General features: G+C 33.0%; 1 protein-coding gene across 1 annotated transcript in view; it reads left to right on the forward strand.

The window, feature by feature from the left end:
• ULK4 (unc-51 like kinase 4) overlaps window positions 1-16,627 on the forward strand; it is a 209,986-nt gene that overhangs the window by 26,575 nt on the left and 166,784 nt on the right. Inside the window, exons 18-19 of the mRNA XM_058808529.1 lie at window positions 8,615-8,722; window positions 12,962-13,045. Coding sequence (XP_058664512.1) covers window positions 8,615-8,722; window positions 12,962-13,045 — 192 coding nt within the window. The remainder of the gene's footprint in view (window positions 1-8,614; window positions 8,723-12,961; window positions 13,046-16,627) is intronic.

The raw sequence follows: 16,627 nt of genomic DNA on the forward strand, positions 1-16,627 counted from the left end.
GGTCACTAAAACACAAAATAAAATGCAACTAAAACTACTGTTTTACAGACTAGAGAAGTAGGGAACTGTGTACTATCTTTATTCTGCTGATGCATTCGAGTATGTAAGTCATATTAGAAAAAATTAGAATAAATGAATATTTATATCTGTAAATTCAATTGTGGTTGATCTATTTCCGGTTAAGTATTTTTAAGAAGTATAGTGCATTGATTAGAAAAAATGACACTGATCTTACAATACAGTAGAGGAATTGATCTCTTGTATAACTGCAGATGAAGACATTTTATGTGAAATTTCTTCTCTTGTGCAGCTGCAAGAAAAGATTTTAATAGGTCATATGTTTTTTCCTGACTTAATATATTTTTTCCCCCTTACAATTGCCCTTTATAAATCCGAAACATAATTTCCTCTTATTTATTGCTAGTTATCTTAGGAAAACACCTGAACTTTAAAGTTTTATTTTTGTATTTAGATTTTGAAACTGGTTATTAAAATTCAGTGAAAAAACCCCATTCTTTCCAGGATTCTGTTCTTCATCTTACAGGAAAAAAATTCTTCCATAGTTAGGAAGGCTTGTTTTGATGTAGATCTCATTTGGTGAGATATATATTAACAGAAGCTATTGTCCTTTCCTTTCTGTAAATATACTGGCCCTTTGCCACCTAGGATGCTGCCACTCTGATGTGACATTTCAGACTCAGTCTTTTATTTTACTAAGAGATGGTACAGCAACTTAACAGTTTGCCTCCATGTCAGGGAGCCGTGTCCTTCTCTGTCTGGAAGGACACCACCCTGTAGTTGTTCTATGTCTGGCCTTTTTGGTGGCAAAATCTAGTTATTTTCCTTGCCTTTCCCAAATTTGCTAAATGGGGATATCAATCTCACCCTGTGGCCTAGGCAGTTGTGCTTGTTTTTTAACAGACCTCGATCCACTGCTCTGCTGATTATTTAAAGGGTTCAGACAACCTGGTGCAGCCTTCACACTGCAAGCTTCTTTGCAACCTTTGGTTTAATGTATTTCACAGACAAATTAATAAATTGTATAGCCCATGAAGGATCACAGCATATCAGAATGTCTTCATAAAACTAGCTTTGATTGCTTTGTCAAGGTGGTGAAATATCCAGATTTCTGTTTTCATCCAAACTGAAACTCCATTTAATTTGAGCCTTTTAATTTCTGACCTTTTATTAAAGTACAATTTAGTGGTTGTTTTCCACAGCTGGAAAGCAGCTATATTATTACAGGTGTAGTTTTATGACCTGTTACTCTTATATATACTCTAGCCAGCTCATTGTGTCTACTTGCTCAAGGTCTACAGTTTGTTGTCGTTCAAATTCTTACAGAATGCCAATTTTAAGTCAATTTCCTAGCTTAACCTCTCTGATAACTCCTGTTTCTATGCCTAACATGTCTGCTCATATTGTAGTGATTTCAAATAAAAGTGGTTTGATTCAGCCATTTATTCCACAACTATTTAGTTTTAAGTTGTTTTATTGTAAAATTACTTTATAAGTCTTCTCAAAAATTATTATAATTTTAGTGTATCCTTGTTTTCTCCAAGGGCCCTTTCCTTGTTTTGATCTGTCTTATATGGAAAAAAAACCAACACAGAACAAAACCCACCCAAATTAAAAAAATCTGTAGTCAGGAGATAAAATCTGTAGGACAATGTGTATGAGTATTTACAGATGTTCATATATACACACATATTTTGTAACTTGAATAAAACTTTACAGTTATCTTTCTGACATAATCTGGATTGTCACTTAAAACTTTCATAACAGTGAGAGGGGTTCCATTAAAGTTTTTTGAATGACTTCTAGTAAACTTTCAACCTATATAAAAAATTTATTCAATTTATTTTCAACAACCTGGTTCATTGAATTAAAACTTGCATACTTGCCTGGGGCACGTGGAAGGAAAACAAATGAAAAATTGACATTTATCAGGTAAGTTAACAGAAACTCATGGTGTGTTTGAGAAAAGTCCTTCTGAATTAATAAACATAAAATGAAAATATAATTAAATTAACAGTGCATATATATCAAGCATGGCAATTCTGGATTATTGGAGAAAATATTAAGACCTTTTATCATAACTGAAGATCCTTCTTTTTCCTCTCTCAAAAAAATATTTTTATCAATCCAATTAATTTGGCTTGCTTTATGTTTGAAGTCCAAAGCAGGCTGGTAGTAGAAAACAAGGAAATTTTCACCTAGGAAGGAGAAAACATATATTGCTGATTGCAGGATTAAATCACTTTTTGCAATTTTCTTATATTAATTGCCTGACTGAAGCAAAGACTCTACCATTCTAAAAGATATTTAATTGACACTGTTTTCATAGTCCATTAAATTTACTCTATTTTCTTTGATGTGTGTAATGGTATATTTTTCCATTAATATGATGTCAGTGGTGCTGCCAGTAGATATGTTTGTAGTTATTTTCAGTTTAGTTCTTATGACAGTAAAACTGCTGTGTTGTTTTTAGTTTTTTCTACAATTCTGTTATTTTTGGGATGGTGATCTGTGCCTCTAGGATGCTTTCCTTCAGCAAATAAATATTTATGTCTCTGGAAGTGATATGTATATATGTCATATTTGTCATATACACTGAAGATACGTTTGGGGTATGAAAGGCTGGGTGAACTAGATGGAATAGAGTTTCTGTAGTTAAAATAACTTAGCAGAAACATTTTTTTTCCTGTGGAAGGCATGAAATATTTGCTTTCCTTACATTGCTACAGTATCAGCAGAAGCATCAAATACAAACAGAAAAAGAAATGGGCAGTTGTCATTCTGTCCATGAGCAAGAGAGACCACATGGAAAAAAATCTTGTGCCTAAGCTTCTTGACATAAAACAAATTATTTTTTCCATTAGCTTTGGAAGACAAGCGACAATATTTAAGGCCTTAAATATTTTCTGACATTATTCTGATATTGTTTATGTGATGTTTGCAGAGTCACATCATATAATATTGCAATTCTTTGTGGTATGCTGTAGGTTCCTTTCTTTTTAAATAAGATTTTTTTATTAGACATAGCTGAGAATTTGGTTTTAATGTATTTTTTGGTACTTTAATTTTCTTTTCCACCAAGCAACTTAGTGTCTGTGGAAGTTGTTGTGCAATTTGCACACTGAACTGTTTAGTTCTTACAACGAAGTACATACCTTAAAGAATTAACGTGAAAGAGAGCCTTTCTTCCACCTCCATTTGTCTTGCACTTGGGAATTGATCCTATCATAGGCTAGGAACCAAAGAAAATAATCCAGCCTTTTCCTCTAAAGCACTTGCTTGATTGACACTATTAGGCTACAGCATGTTTTTGTGATAGAAATTGCACACTGGTAGTAGCTGAAAAGCCTAATTTCCTGCTGCCTTCTGATTACTGCATTAAAAGACATTCAAACCAGGCTTAGTGTTAGGCAAGATCTCTTGTATATGAGTTGTAGTCCTAGCTTTTCTTCTAAGTACCAGACCCTTTAGCTATCATCTGGGAGGGAAAAAAGTTATTTTAGTATGAATCACATTTAAAAAATAATTCTTCAGGGAACAACTGTTGTTTTGTCCAGTTTGCATCTTCATTGAGCAGAATGAAATAATTTGCAATACCCAAAGGGAATTAATTTCAAAGAAAATTTGTGGAAAATCCCCTCTAATTTTTTAAAAATATGAGATATTCTATGTAGAAATAATAAATCTAAAATATTCTACATGTATATTTTATCAGTGGGCATTTGTCTTTGAGTGTCATCAGCAAGGCTCCTAAAAAGTGGATGGAAGGCCTACTGCTTGGAAGAAGATGACCTAGAGTAACTTCAAATCAATTTATGAATAGAGTAAAAGCAAGGAAGAGAGGAGAAAAAAGAAAAGGAAATTAGCACTTCCTTGGATGGTCCTGCTAACCCTTATTCTGTGGGGACTGATTTCCAGTTTTAGTTTGCATTTTTAGATGTAAACCAGCTTCAGTTGGTTGCCACTGACTTGAGTTTTCAAGGGAAAAATCTTTGCTTTTTGGGGTCCTAAGCAATCTTTTTCTTTGCTTGCCTTGGACAAAAATGAAAACAGAATATTTTTGTTGTTAGAGGCAAATATTTTTACCTGGTCCTTGCTCTGATTAAAAAGCTTCAAACTTAAGGGCTGGGGTAGAAATAAGATGTATTCATGAACTGAACAAATCTGCTAGTGAGCTCATATGATTATATGACTGTCTTGACAGACTGGGAGAAGTAATAACATTTTTTTCCTTAAAAATAAAACCCAGAACTCCAACAAGCAAATTCCAAAGCTTGTTAAAAGTATTTTTATGTCTGGTTTTGATTTTTTAGTAAATATACCTGATTTATAAGTTAATTGCTTCTGTTTGTTTCTGATTTTATCCATTTGGGACCTTGAATTGATTCCAAAGTAAACTGAATCTCCTTTTGAGTTCATGACATCTGATTTGACTACTCATGTACTAAGAGCTCTTCCTCCAGCAGTTACAGAACAGATAAGAGTTTTCATAAAGAGTCAATTTTGCATTGTATCCACCTGGAAAAACGTTACACTTCTGTCTTCTATTTTTCCCTAGAGGAGTTCTAGAGGAGTTGCAATATGTAGTTGTTGGTTTTGGGTTTTTTTTTGGTTTGTTTTTGGTTTTTTGTTGTTTGTTTGTTTGCTTTGTGTTGTTTTTCCTCCTTACATTCTGGACAGCAGTAATGCCACATCCATAGTCTGGCAGTCAGATTTCTCTTCAGTCCTCCTTACTTCATGACCCAGTTTGAGTCAAGATGTTCAGAGAAAGCTGGCAGTTTTTTGGTTTTTTGTTTTTTTTTCATATACCCTTTCAAAGATGAGTGCTTGAATACTATTCTAGATTCTATTCTGGGTAGTGGCACTAAAACCATGGCATACTTTCTCAACCTGGTGAGAGTGCTTTTCTCAGAGCAAAGTCAGATTGCTTTGCCATTATTTGCCCACATTACATGATGCATGTGTACTCACAAGAAAATGAACTAAAATATAGTTTCCATTGTGCTTGAGACATAGACAGCTTTTAACACTGTGAGGGTTTGCAGAATTAGAGATATTTTAATTTCCACTAATACTTGCAGACAATCATATTAATAGATCAAAGATGTAGAAATGTTGGAAATCTGTGCATTGCCACTCTACTACTTAAGGTATAAAATATCTTCTTTATTGAATGTGCTGTAATTTTGATTTCTGGACTCTCAAAACAGCAGGGAAACTTCTGGATACGGCTTGAAATAGATTGAGAATCTGCCACAGGTAATAGATCAGTTCCACACACTATTGTTGTAAATTAAGGCAATGACTGTCCAGATATGACATTTTCTTCTTTCTTTTCTTTTTATGACTATACTATATCTACTCAGTTTGACAGCTAGGGTAAAAGGTGTAGGTAATTTATTAAATTTAAGATGCTTTCAATAGACAGCGTAGGACTTGCAGTTCATTACTATTTATTTCTATGAAAGGGAAAATGTAGGCAGGTTGAAAAGAAAAAGAATATACTCTAGGTAAGAAGGAGACTTTTGTCAGTCCATAGTTAAAATAACTCTGATATTTCTGTAGTGCATTTTCCCACATAAACTTTGGTACATTCTTTACCTAAAATTTATTCCACCCTTTAATATTGAATCAAAATGTCGAAGCAGATTTTTTTTTTTCAAGTCTTATATTTTTTTCTTATGAAAAGATGAAAGAATATTTTAAATCTTGTGCAAATCAGTCTTGTCAAGATTAGAAATGTCCTTTCAAGAGCAGGAAACAGTTTTGTCTTCCTCGTTTTAGGTAATTTAAAATGTGTTTGTGAAATCATGAACACTTTATATTATATAAAAATAAATTTATTTTATAAAAATATTTGTATTTCCATATAAGTGTGCTTATAATACAGACAATGAATCACATCTTCCTGTTCCATAGCTTCCATTGCAGAGGACACAAGAAGATCTTAAATAGGTTACTGGCACAGACCCTCTGCCAGTTCAGTATGTGACATAGTCTGTGAACCCCATTTCCTGCACTTGTAAAATATTTGATTATTTAATTGTGTTCAGTGAAGGGAGGGAAATCACAGGGCAATTCTGTACTCTGTCTAGATAAAATGAGGGCATTATCTGAGTGATATCTGACTTAAATAAAGTCATATATAGAAGAGATTATGAGTATCATCAGTGCCTTCTGCCACAGTACTTAATTCTTCTTATGGATCTTCTTACAGTTACCAAAATTAACCCTTCATGGACAAATTTATTATAATATATGAAGATGAGAACTATAGGATTTCATGCTACTTCTGTTTCTCTTTAACAAAGATGTAACAATTTTAGCACAAGTCAGTTACCAATAGCTCAGATTTCTTCACACATATCTTCCCTCTTGTTTAATAAAAGTTTTTTTCAAATAAAAACCTGAATTTATTGCAGTGTTGACTAGATTTTTGGCAAGTTTTTTTCTTAGTGCATAAGGAAAATTACTTTTTCATTTAAATTTTGTTAACTCAGTTTTACTTATTTTTTCATTCATATTTGAGGAAAGAGTAGGAATTGGATTATGATTACTTCCTTTTCTTATCACTTCAGAATAAAAACAATAACTAGAATCTCTTCAGAATAAAAATAACTTGTCCTAGAATCTTGAAGGAGAGCGAGAAACAATAATTTCTGTTCACTAATACGAAATATTGTTCTTGGATTTAATCTTCATTCATTTTAAATCTTAAATTCTTAATTTTAATGACAAACAAAAAAAACCCCCAAAACAGAAGATGGATAATCTACTCAGTATATTTAATGTTAATGACTGTTTTGTTAAACTTTTTGATTGAGCGGCAAGGCAGCCAAACAGAACTTAGTACAAGTGAATACAGTGAATATGTAATTTACTACACAAAAAGGTAAATTCATCATTCTATTTAATAGAACTTAGGATTTAGAGAATTGTAGGACTTCACACATAAATGTATTTAGATAATGTGTCATCAAAATTTTCAAATATATTAACCATGCATTGAGAAAACAAATATTGCAGGTGCAAACCAATATTAGTATTGATATAGAGTTATCTGCTGGTTGAGATTTACCACTAAAACTGATAATTTTGAGCAGACTGCCTTGATCCTCTACAGCAGATGTACAAATTGATTTGTATTTTCTTCGAGTTCTGCCTGCAAACGAACAAGTGTAAGTTAGGTGTCACGATGATTTGATGTCCTTAGCTAGAGCCCACCAAGAAATATTGTCAGCAGCTTGTGTTTTCATATAGTTCATCAATATTGTGTAGTTAAATACTAGCTCGTGGTGGGTTCACCCTCAGTCTAAAGGGGCAAAGTTGAGGGATGTTAATGGGTATGTGTAATCTTTATTAATGCCTCAGTGACAAGGTACTTTTGATGGTATTGATTCCACAGTCAAACTGGTTCTCAAAATACATTTCATCACAAAAGCAAGAGTAATTCTGCATAGCTGTAAAAAGAAAATATAATAAAGGTGAAAATGCTGTCATTATGTGTTCATCATTTGGTGCAGAATTGCACTTGAATTAACTTTACTACTACTTTCTCAAGCTGACATATTAGAATCTTTGAAACCTACTGATACGTTTGTTTCTTAAATATGAAAGTAAAGCTCTCTCTGGAATGGCAGGATAATTAAAGTTCCTGAATAAAATTTGTAGAAATGCTCTGAAAGAAGTTTAAAAAACCAGTTAATGAGCATAGCACTACTTTAAAAAAATGGGGAGAAGGTCAAAGTTTGTTTAGTAGATCTTTTTACTTTGATTTGAAGACTGCATTTCCAGTTTTGATATGATTTTGCTGTACAAAGATTGGAGTTATGAAGCTGCTAAGGTCAGAAGGTGAAGTAAAACAAGGGAAGTTGAGGATAAAAACTCCATGGTGCTCCAGAGAAGAAGAAGTGCTTTACTGCCAAATACTTTTGCATGGGAAAGTGATTTCTTACTAGGTCACCTGCACAAGATGAATCAAATTTTCTAATTTCCTTCCACTTCATCTTTAAAAATAACATATCTATCTACGTAGACACACGCGTGTATATGTATAAATGCTTTGCATACAGAAGTTCATGAAATACAAAAAACTAAAAGTATATGTCCAGTTCTTACAAACTAAGTCACCTGTAAACTTAGAGATCAGAGGACAAAACTTAAATAGTTCTTATCCTTTGATATGATATCTACACAAAGGACATCATTAGAGGTTTCTTGTTGTTTGTTCTTTTTGTAACGAGGTGGTAAGAACTCCCAGATCTTCTGACAGAAACACAGGAACTGCAAGTAGGCCTTTCTTTTCCTGGCAGATCTATTTCTGTTGTCCTGAGGGAACTGAAAGAACAGATAGCTGGCAATTTGTCACCTTGACTAGTTTCTTATTGCATTTTTCTCCATATTGCACATATAATGTTTTGTAATAATTATTTTTTCTTTCCTTCAGTGCTTACTAAATCCCTTGCAAATGGCTCTTCAGCATAAGTAAAGAGTGACTAAGTAAGATGACATTTGAGATAAAGCTTTTTACCTTTAGCAGTACGTTTTGCTTGACAAAATATGTGAGTTGGTCTATTGATTGATTTTTTTAATTTAGGCAATTACACTTTTAACTGAGCTAATCAGAGAGAACTTCAGAAACAGCAAATTGAAGCAATGCTTTCTACCAGCACTTGGGGAGCTGCTTTTCCTCATAGCCAGCAAGGTAAGACTACCAGTGATCCTTACAAACTTGGCAAATGTGAAAAAATTTGCCATGGAAAACTAGACCAAAAAATCAAATTAGTTAGTTATTTGTATAGTCAACACTTTCTTGTCCTGTCTTCTCTAATACTTATTCTACTTTAAGAAACATGCTAATACCATCATTTACTTCATTTGACGTTAATTAAACAGCGTTCTTCAAGTGTAGAATTTTAACTTCATAGAAGGATTTAATCAACCACCATAAACACTGCTGGCCTCCAAATGGCAGATCTAAGGGTTCAAACATCTAAGCTAGAGATGTTGATTAAATAGGTTGTATGAGGACAGTCTATAATATCAATAAATTAATATATTCATGTATCTCTGTATCTAGTCCATATTAAATCTTACTGAAGCATGGTTGGATTCACAGCACAGTGGAAAAGGAAATGAAATTATCCTGACTAATTTCACATGGACTTGTGTTTATTCCTGATTAAAACTGATTTAAACCTTCAGTCTAAACATAGTAGATATGCATTAAAAATAATTGGAGGTTGTTTGTAGAAAATACTGTCAATATTAAGAATTGGAGTTGACAGATCCTTTAAACCATCATATTTGTTTTTTTCCTTATTCTAAGAATAAAATACTCTTTTACTTAACAGAAACAAAAGTGTCTTCAAGCAGAAAAAGTCTAACCTTGGCTTCTCTGAAGCCTTTGTATTATCTGAATTATCTAATAGCTCTGAATGCTGACATGTTAGTTGAACTAGTCTAAGGGGGTTGGTAATGGAGCAAATGTGGCAAATGAATCATTACTCTGGCTTTAGTTATGGCTTTCTGCTGAATTTCCAGGTTTTATTTTCTTTATCCTCTAGCTCCTTTGCATGTTCCACAAGATTTGGTTGCCTTGGTTTTTGCAGAATAACAAGCATTGTCCTATTTTTGTTGGACGATTGCCAAAGTATTTGTCAAATATGTGCTCACAGAATTTATAATGTGAAATTATGTTGTGAAAAATGCATCCAGAGTCACAGTTTATATGTTTTAATACTTGCTCGGTTTCCTCAGGAGGATAGATTTGTACCTGCTATCATCAAACAAATGAACTTAAACTTAAAACTCCAACTTGAAAATTATATTTGGCAGGAATATTTTGCATGGCTTGATTTTATTTTGAAATTAAACTCTGATAGCTTAAACAATTTTGTTAACACTGGTTGTATAATACCAGAATGATTTGCACAGATTTTTTTCATCTGAAAATGTGACCTGACAAATTTTTCTGTCTGTATATGAATTTTACAATGTTTGAAGCATTACACCTTGCATAGAAGTGGCAACTCTGCCACGTTTCAAGGTTGGTTATATACACACACACACAAATATTAATGCATTGCATTATGTTATAGCTAAGAAATTAATAGTGTAGGAACAAATATTTGGACACATATGAGCTCAAGACACCATGTCTTGGTAAAATTTCAGAAATACCAGTGTGATATATATGCTTGGAAATACTAACTATTCAATTTTTTTTAAAAAAGCACTTTTCATTTTTCTATTCTATATGTACTTCAGAATACTGTAGTGTTGTAGGCATTTTGTTGCTCATCAAACTGATGAACAGTAGTGCTGTATGACCTTGCCAAGATCATATAGCAAGTCAGGGGTAATATAATAAGTGAAACCAAAAAGTATATTGCCAACTTATATCTTTAAACAGCAAAGCCTTATGACTTGACTTATAAAGAAAAATAAATCATAAATGCATTTAATTCATTAAGGACTATACACTTGGGTTTTTTTGTTTCCATCTTTTTTGTGCTTTCTTTGGCCTGCTTGATTGTTTTATCAAACTGCTAAATATTTTCATTTAAGCTGTCAGTTTTTGAGGACATATCTGGTCTTATTTATTCATTTATTCCCTCTGGGGTTTTGTGAAGTGTTTCTAGGTCCAGCCACATTTTTTATATGAAATAATGGTAAAGATTATTTCTTTTTCATGTGAACATTTAGTAAGTCATCAATTATCAAATACTTCAAATCAAGTTCAGCTCTTTAGGTGCAGGGTGATTAATGAGGTAAAATACAAGATCACTGTTTGCACTTCTGTGGCTTAGAAAATACTGGGAAATGTCCAGATAATTGTAATGGTCCTGTGCATTCCTAAACTCTGATATTGTGTGGGTACTTGCTTATGAGATCTCATAAGTAAGATCTTACACTCCATCTCTGCATTTTTATTCCAAACAGAAGCCAAGAGCAATGCACAAGTAGCATAAGCAGACTCCAGGGAGCATGTTCTCATACTCTTGAGTGGATTGCCTTGGGGGAAATCTTTCAAGTTCTATGTAATATTCTTATTAATTTTGTGTTGTTTGTGTTATTAGGGTGCAGAACTAAAGTTTAATCAAAATCAACATGGGCTGTGAGCAAAAAGTGGAAAGATTCCCCAGTGTTTGGTGATATATTTAGGTTTATTAAGTGTCAAATGCTGTCTGTTATGTTTATGTAATTAAGAACGGTACTAAGGTTCATACTCCTTTTGCCTTTTAAAATTTCTAAATAGAGATTAAACCTTGCACAAAGTCTTTAATCAGTTTGAAGAATGGAAGAGCTATTAATGTTTTAGGGTTGCACAATTTCTTAAATCTTTTTATTTTATATCACATTTAATATGTATGGTTACAAAAGACCTTGAAAGAATTTCTAGTTAAATTAGGTGAATTCAATGAGAAACAGACCCATGCAGTTCCACAATAGATTGTCATTTTAACTCTGTTTTGACTTTTAGTTTTGTCCTGCCTCTTCCAGGTAGAAAAGATTGCACCTTTGCCTGTTTGAAAGTAACCTACCTTTACTTTCTTAGAACTTGGGCTGTGTTTTCTTAAACTTACACACAACCCCTTGGAAGGCAAATGTTGATTATTTGTCAGCACGTTCTTACTCAGATAAGATGGTGGAGATAGAATGAAGTGGATTTGATGTGTCTGTAGGATGTCTAGCCACTCTTGTTATTACTGTTTATATTGTCCCATACATTCTAATACAAAGTTAACAGAAAAAAAAACTTACAAATGGGATATTTAACAGACCCATTTTCTCTATGGCTATATGTGGCAAATAAAGTTTTGTTTTCAATAAAGAAGGAAAATTAATTTTACTAGATAATTCGGTAATAGTCTTCCATGTTAATGTGCCATGCTTTAATTAAAGGCCTGAAATGCTCATATCATATATATGTTGAATTACTGTAAGCTGTGCAGAAATCAGCAAATTTAGAAAGTATCATTTATTTCTGCATCATTAACCCCTACTTTGCTTATCCTATCCCTTTTATTGAAACCAGTTTGTTAGAATGCTAAAAATAATTTGAGAATATAATTGAGTTCATAATTGTGTAATTTCTGAAGAAATTACTGTTTGTCATCCTTTGTCTACTTACTAAAATGAGTTTCTTATTTTATGGCCTGTTATCTTCACACCGTCTAATGCCTATTATTTCTCACTTTCTTTCACAAAAGAGGATATATTTTTCCCTCGTTCTGTGTTACTAGCCTGGATATGGAAGTTGTTGCAGTTAAATCTCAGTGATATCCAAGTGTCCCCTTTTAAATATAACATTTTAAAATAGTCTATTGCAGGGACAGGGGGATGTGAAGTTCACTTGTAATGGAAGAATTAAGCCCTTATTCAACTAGCAGTGAATAACAGGGTGATTTCAAAAAATATACAGTAAGATCTTCAAACAGTGTTCAAATATTCTGAAGGCTATACCATACAGTATATTTTCTTAAACACTCTCTTTGTGTGACTTTGAACATTTTTTTTCAAATTACTTTTTACCTACCAAAAAAATTAATCTTGATTTTAAGGACAAGCATTTCTGCGCTTAATAGCCAATTATCTCTCTGAAGTACTCAAAATGATTGAGAGGAATGAAAAAACAGACACTTTTTTACAGTCTCTGTATGAATTAGAATGAATTGATGAAATGCAGAAATATTAGGACAAACTCTGTTATGGATTTTGGAGACTACTTAAATAAGCTAATAAAATTTCAATCTCTGTGCTGCACATGAAATAAAATGAAATAGTAATAATGTCCAATAATTTAATATATTTGATTGCATATGTTAATTTGAAATGTGTATAATATGAACCTTATTATGAACACGCTACCCATTTTTTATGTGACTGAGATTGTTGTGATTTTTTGATTTAATCAGTTGTGCCGTTGGCTTCATTTCAGGAGGAAAAAGGGGAGCACCCCAGGGAATGCTGGGCTGTTCCCTCAGCTGCTTACACTGTGCTAATGAGGTGTCTTCGGGAAGGGGTAAGGCTCTTTCATGGTCCTCAGTAGATTTTCTCCGCAGTAATAACCCTTTAGGCATTGTGTGAGGATTGTAGCCTGCAGCATTGCAGTACCTTGTCAACCAAGCATTGCTCTTGAATTTAAATAATCATAAGACCATGACCTAAGCAGGAGATTAATGCAGTGTTGTTCTCTGTACATTCAACATTTATGTATTGCTGCTTGTGTTGGGGAAAATGGGATAGTAAATATAAATTACTGTTAATAAATATGAAATTTATTAATGATGTAGGCATCTTTTGAGATATGTTCTGACAGCTTGTGCTGTCCTCTTGCAATTTGATTTTCATACATCTTTGTAAATCTTTGAGTAAGATTTAAGTTTCTTTCTTGAAGTGGATTATATACAGTTTTTTAAAACTGCATTGTTATCCTACTGACTTGTCAGCATTCTTTGGAGGCAAAAAAGTAGTAATTTGGTTTATTCTCATACCTGTGCTTTACTGTGTTCTTCATTGTTTTTGGTGAAGGCTTAGCTGTGCTAGAAGAAAGGAAGAAAAATATGCATATAGTTTCATTTTGAAAACGAAAAAGAATTGAGTGGAGGGTTTACATTCACTGTTTATATGAGACCATGTTACTTTATTTTTGCCCAAGGCAAAGCTCAAGGCAGAAAACATGTCAGAGGTTGCTAGAAGGTGGAAAGCAAGAGGAAATACCTTTTTTCCTTCCTTTTTGAGATCTTTATTGCCTACAGATTGTGATTAATAAAGGAAGAGCCTAGATGCATTTTAATATCTTCAAACCTTCATGTGACCAAGAACACAAAACCGAGTTTGTATTGTGCACAACTTCCAGCTCATAATTAGAGTAAGATGTCACTCTAAGGCACAGTAGTGAGATGCTATTTAATTATAAATTTAGTAATGGAAGACTTGCTGTTTCTGAATATACAGTGTGCAGAAACTAAATCAAGACATCCATAAGACACTAATTTATTCCTATAAAATAAAATCACTTCTTAGTCCTGAAACATGTCAAATTTTTCTTAATAATTTATCTTGATATTTTTTTCTTGAAAAAACAACAAGAAATAGAGGTACATTTGCCATGCAATAGTTCAAATTAAATTTAATTAAGCATAAATTTAAAATTATGTCTAGGCTAGCCAGCTACATCTGTGCACATCTATACTTTCTGTTTGTGAGTATGCTCATTTTTAATGTAGATATGTATCTTTTAAAAACATGTTTGAAGCTATGCAAGACTTGAGGATGGAATGGACCTCTGGAGGTCATCTAATCCAACCTCCTGTTCACAGTAGGTCTAAATAGATCAGGTTGCTCAGGAACATCTCTATTTATGTCTTGAATGTCTCTAATAACTATGGTCCCACAATCTCTGTCAGCAATGCCTGCACCTCCTTCACAGGAAAAAGTTTTTACTTGTTTGTGCTTGGAGTTTTCACTCCTGGCCATTGCCTCTTGACCTGTGGCTATGCAGCTCTGAAAACATTTGTCACCAGCTTTTCTCTATTAAAAGTACATAAGTTTTTCATTCTTATATTAATAATTTTTAAAAATTATACATAATTACATAATTAACTAATTGTAATTGTTCTAAGCCCAGTTGTGAGTTAAGAAAATTTTAAATCAGGATGTTTTCTGAAGTGAATATAGACATATTGTCTCAGTATTTACAAAAATGGCAAACAAACTTTTTGTAATAAGGTCTGAGCTACCACATTGCATTGTATATGCCTTATAAATACTCACTTCTAGTTTTAATTTCCAGTTAAGAAGCTTTATTTTATGTATTTAAAAAAAAAATCAAGAAAATAAAACCAGTTAATGTCATTCAGTACTATGGTTTATATAGTTTTGATTTTTGTAAGCTAAGTTCACTGTTCCTGAGTTTTATTATGAACTGCTCTGAAGTGCTCTTGGACTTCTGAAGTTTTATAAGATTTGTCATTATCAAAACAGAATTGCCTTCTGAAACAGAACAGTAGAACAGGAAGAAGTTTGAAATATGTGTGTGTGTCCCTTTTATTTGCCTATAAAGGAGCAAAATGTTCAGAAAATGCAGGTAGTGTCATTTTCATGTACCTTCTGTGCCTGAAAACCTAACAGTGATAAAAAAAGTGTATGGGTCAGTGAAAGGAGTTTTAGGGTGATGGAAATAGAAGATTGGGAAAGTCTTTTATCTGTAGGGGAACACAAGTTCAAATTTCCTGCGTTTCAGTGTTAACTTGAGACAGAAGATGATTTTCAAGTCAAGCAAAGAACAGTTGAGTTCACTTATGTGTCAAAATAAAGGGAATTGGTACACTCATAAATAAGTAAATGATAAGCTTGATTTGACATGTTTAGTGTTAGTATAATGTTGTGGTCTGTCAGAATGGATGTAGTAAACATTCCAATATTTATTTGCTGATCTTTTCCAGTAACTGTGTTCAACAGTGAAACAAAATGCCTGTTCCAGGCATCTGTATTTGTTTAAGTTCAACTACTAAATGTTTGTGCTCAATCTCAAAGATAGGAAGGTCCTTATTTCTCCTGCTAAAATGTATAACTGTTAGACCTACTATGTTATCCAGTCATGGAAGATACTTTCTGTTTCAGAAAGGATATTCCTATTTAATATGGAGTACCTAATGCTAATGTGAAAACCATTTCCCTTTTATGTATTTTTCTTCATTTATTCAAAACCCTCTCCATACACGCAGCATTGTCCCAAACCAAGTGCAGAATCTGGGACTTGCCCTTCTCAAACTTCACATGATGGGTGATTATCCAGATCTCTTAATTTGCTGAGGTCTCTCTGCAGGGCCTCTCTGCCTTCAGTGGCGTCAACAGCTGCCCGCAACTTAGTTCCATCAGTAAACCTACTTTAAAAGGATCATAAAATATTTTATCCTAACTTCTAAGAAAATGAAGTTATGGTATTTTTTGGTAGCATGTTTGTTATCATAGTGACTGTAACGTCAGTGCTTCCAAAATTTTTGCTACACTGTTAAATTTATAACAGTCGGTAAAAATATCTGGTAGATTCAGTTATTTTAAAAACATGGGAGTAGATTTTTTACGATGTTAATCCCCCCCCCCCATAATTAAAATATAAAGACTTGATTAAAAGGAGTTTTCCTTTTATTTTAGTAGTTTAGTTTGCAACTTCCTATCATTCTGGTATTTGCATTTTCACTCAGGGCTCTTTTTCATTAAGCATCCCTGACTTCACTGGAAACAGATATATCTGCAAGTGTTCAACATGACTGAAAATTAGGAGCTTTAAGTGTACTTTATAAAACTAGTTGAAAACTTAACTAATTGAAAATAAAGCATGTATAGCTTCTTCTTTTATACAATTCTATTTATAGTTTTAGATTTCATGCAGTTCATTATGTGGACAGAGGGTTACTGATATATGGAACTGCTTTACTCATATCTTGAATATCCATTTCTGTTCACTAAAATAGCTTATTTGCTGGTAAGATCACTGGATGACTCCTTTAGTTAGGAGGCCAAATACTAGTTTAGATCAGGCTTCCCTTGCAGACAGCTAATTAAGCAGAACATTGTACAAGTCTTGTTTAGATAGTGC

Source organism: Ammospiza caudacuta, chromosome 1 (assembly GCF_027887145.1).
Source record: "Ammospiza caudacuta isolate bAmmCau1 chromosome 1, bAmmCau1.pri, whole genome shotgun sequence".
NCBI classification, from domain to species: domain Eukaryota; kingdom Metazoa; phylum Chordata; class Aves; order Passeriformes; family Passerellidae; genus Ammospiza; species Ammospiza caudacuta.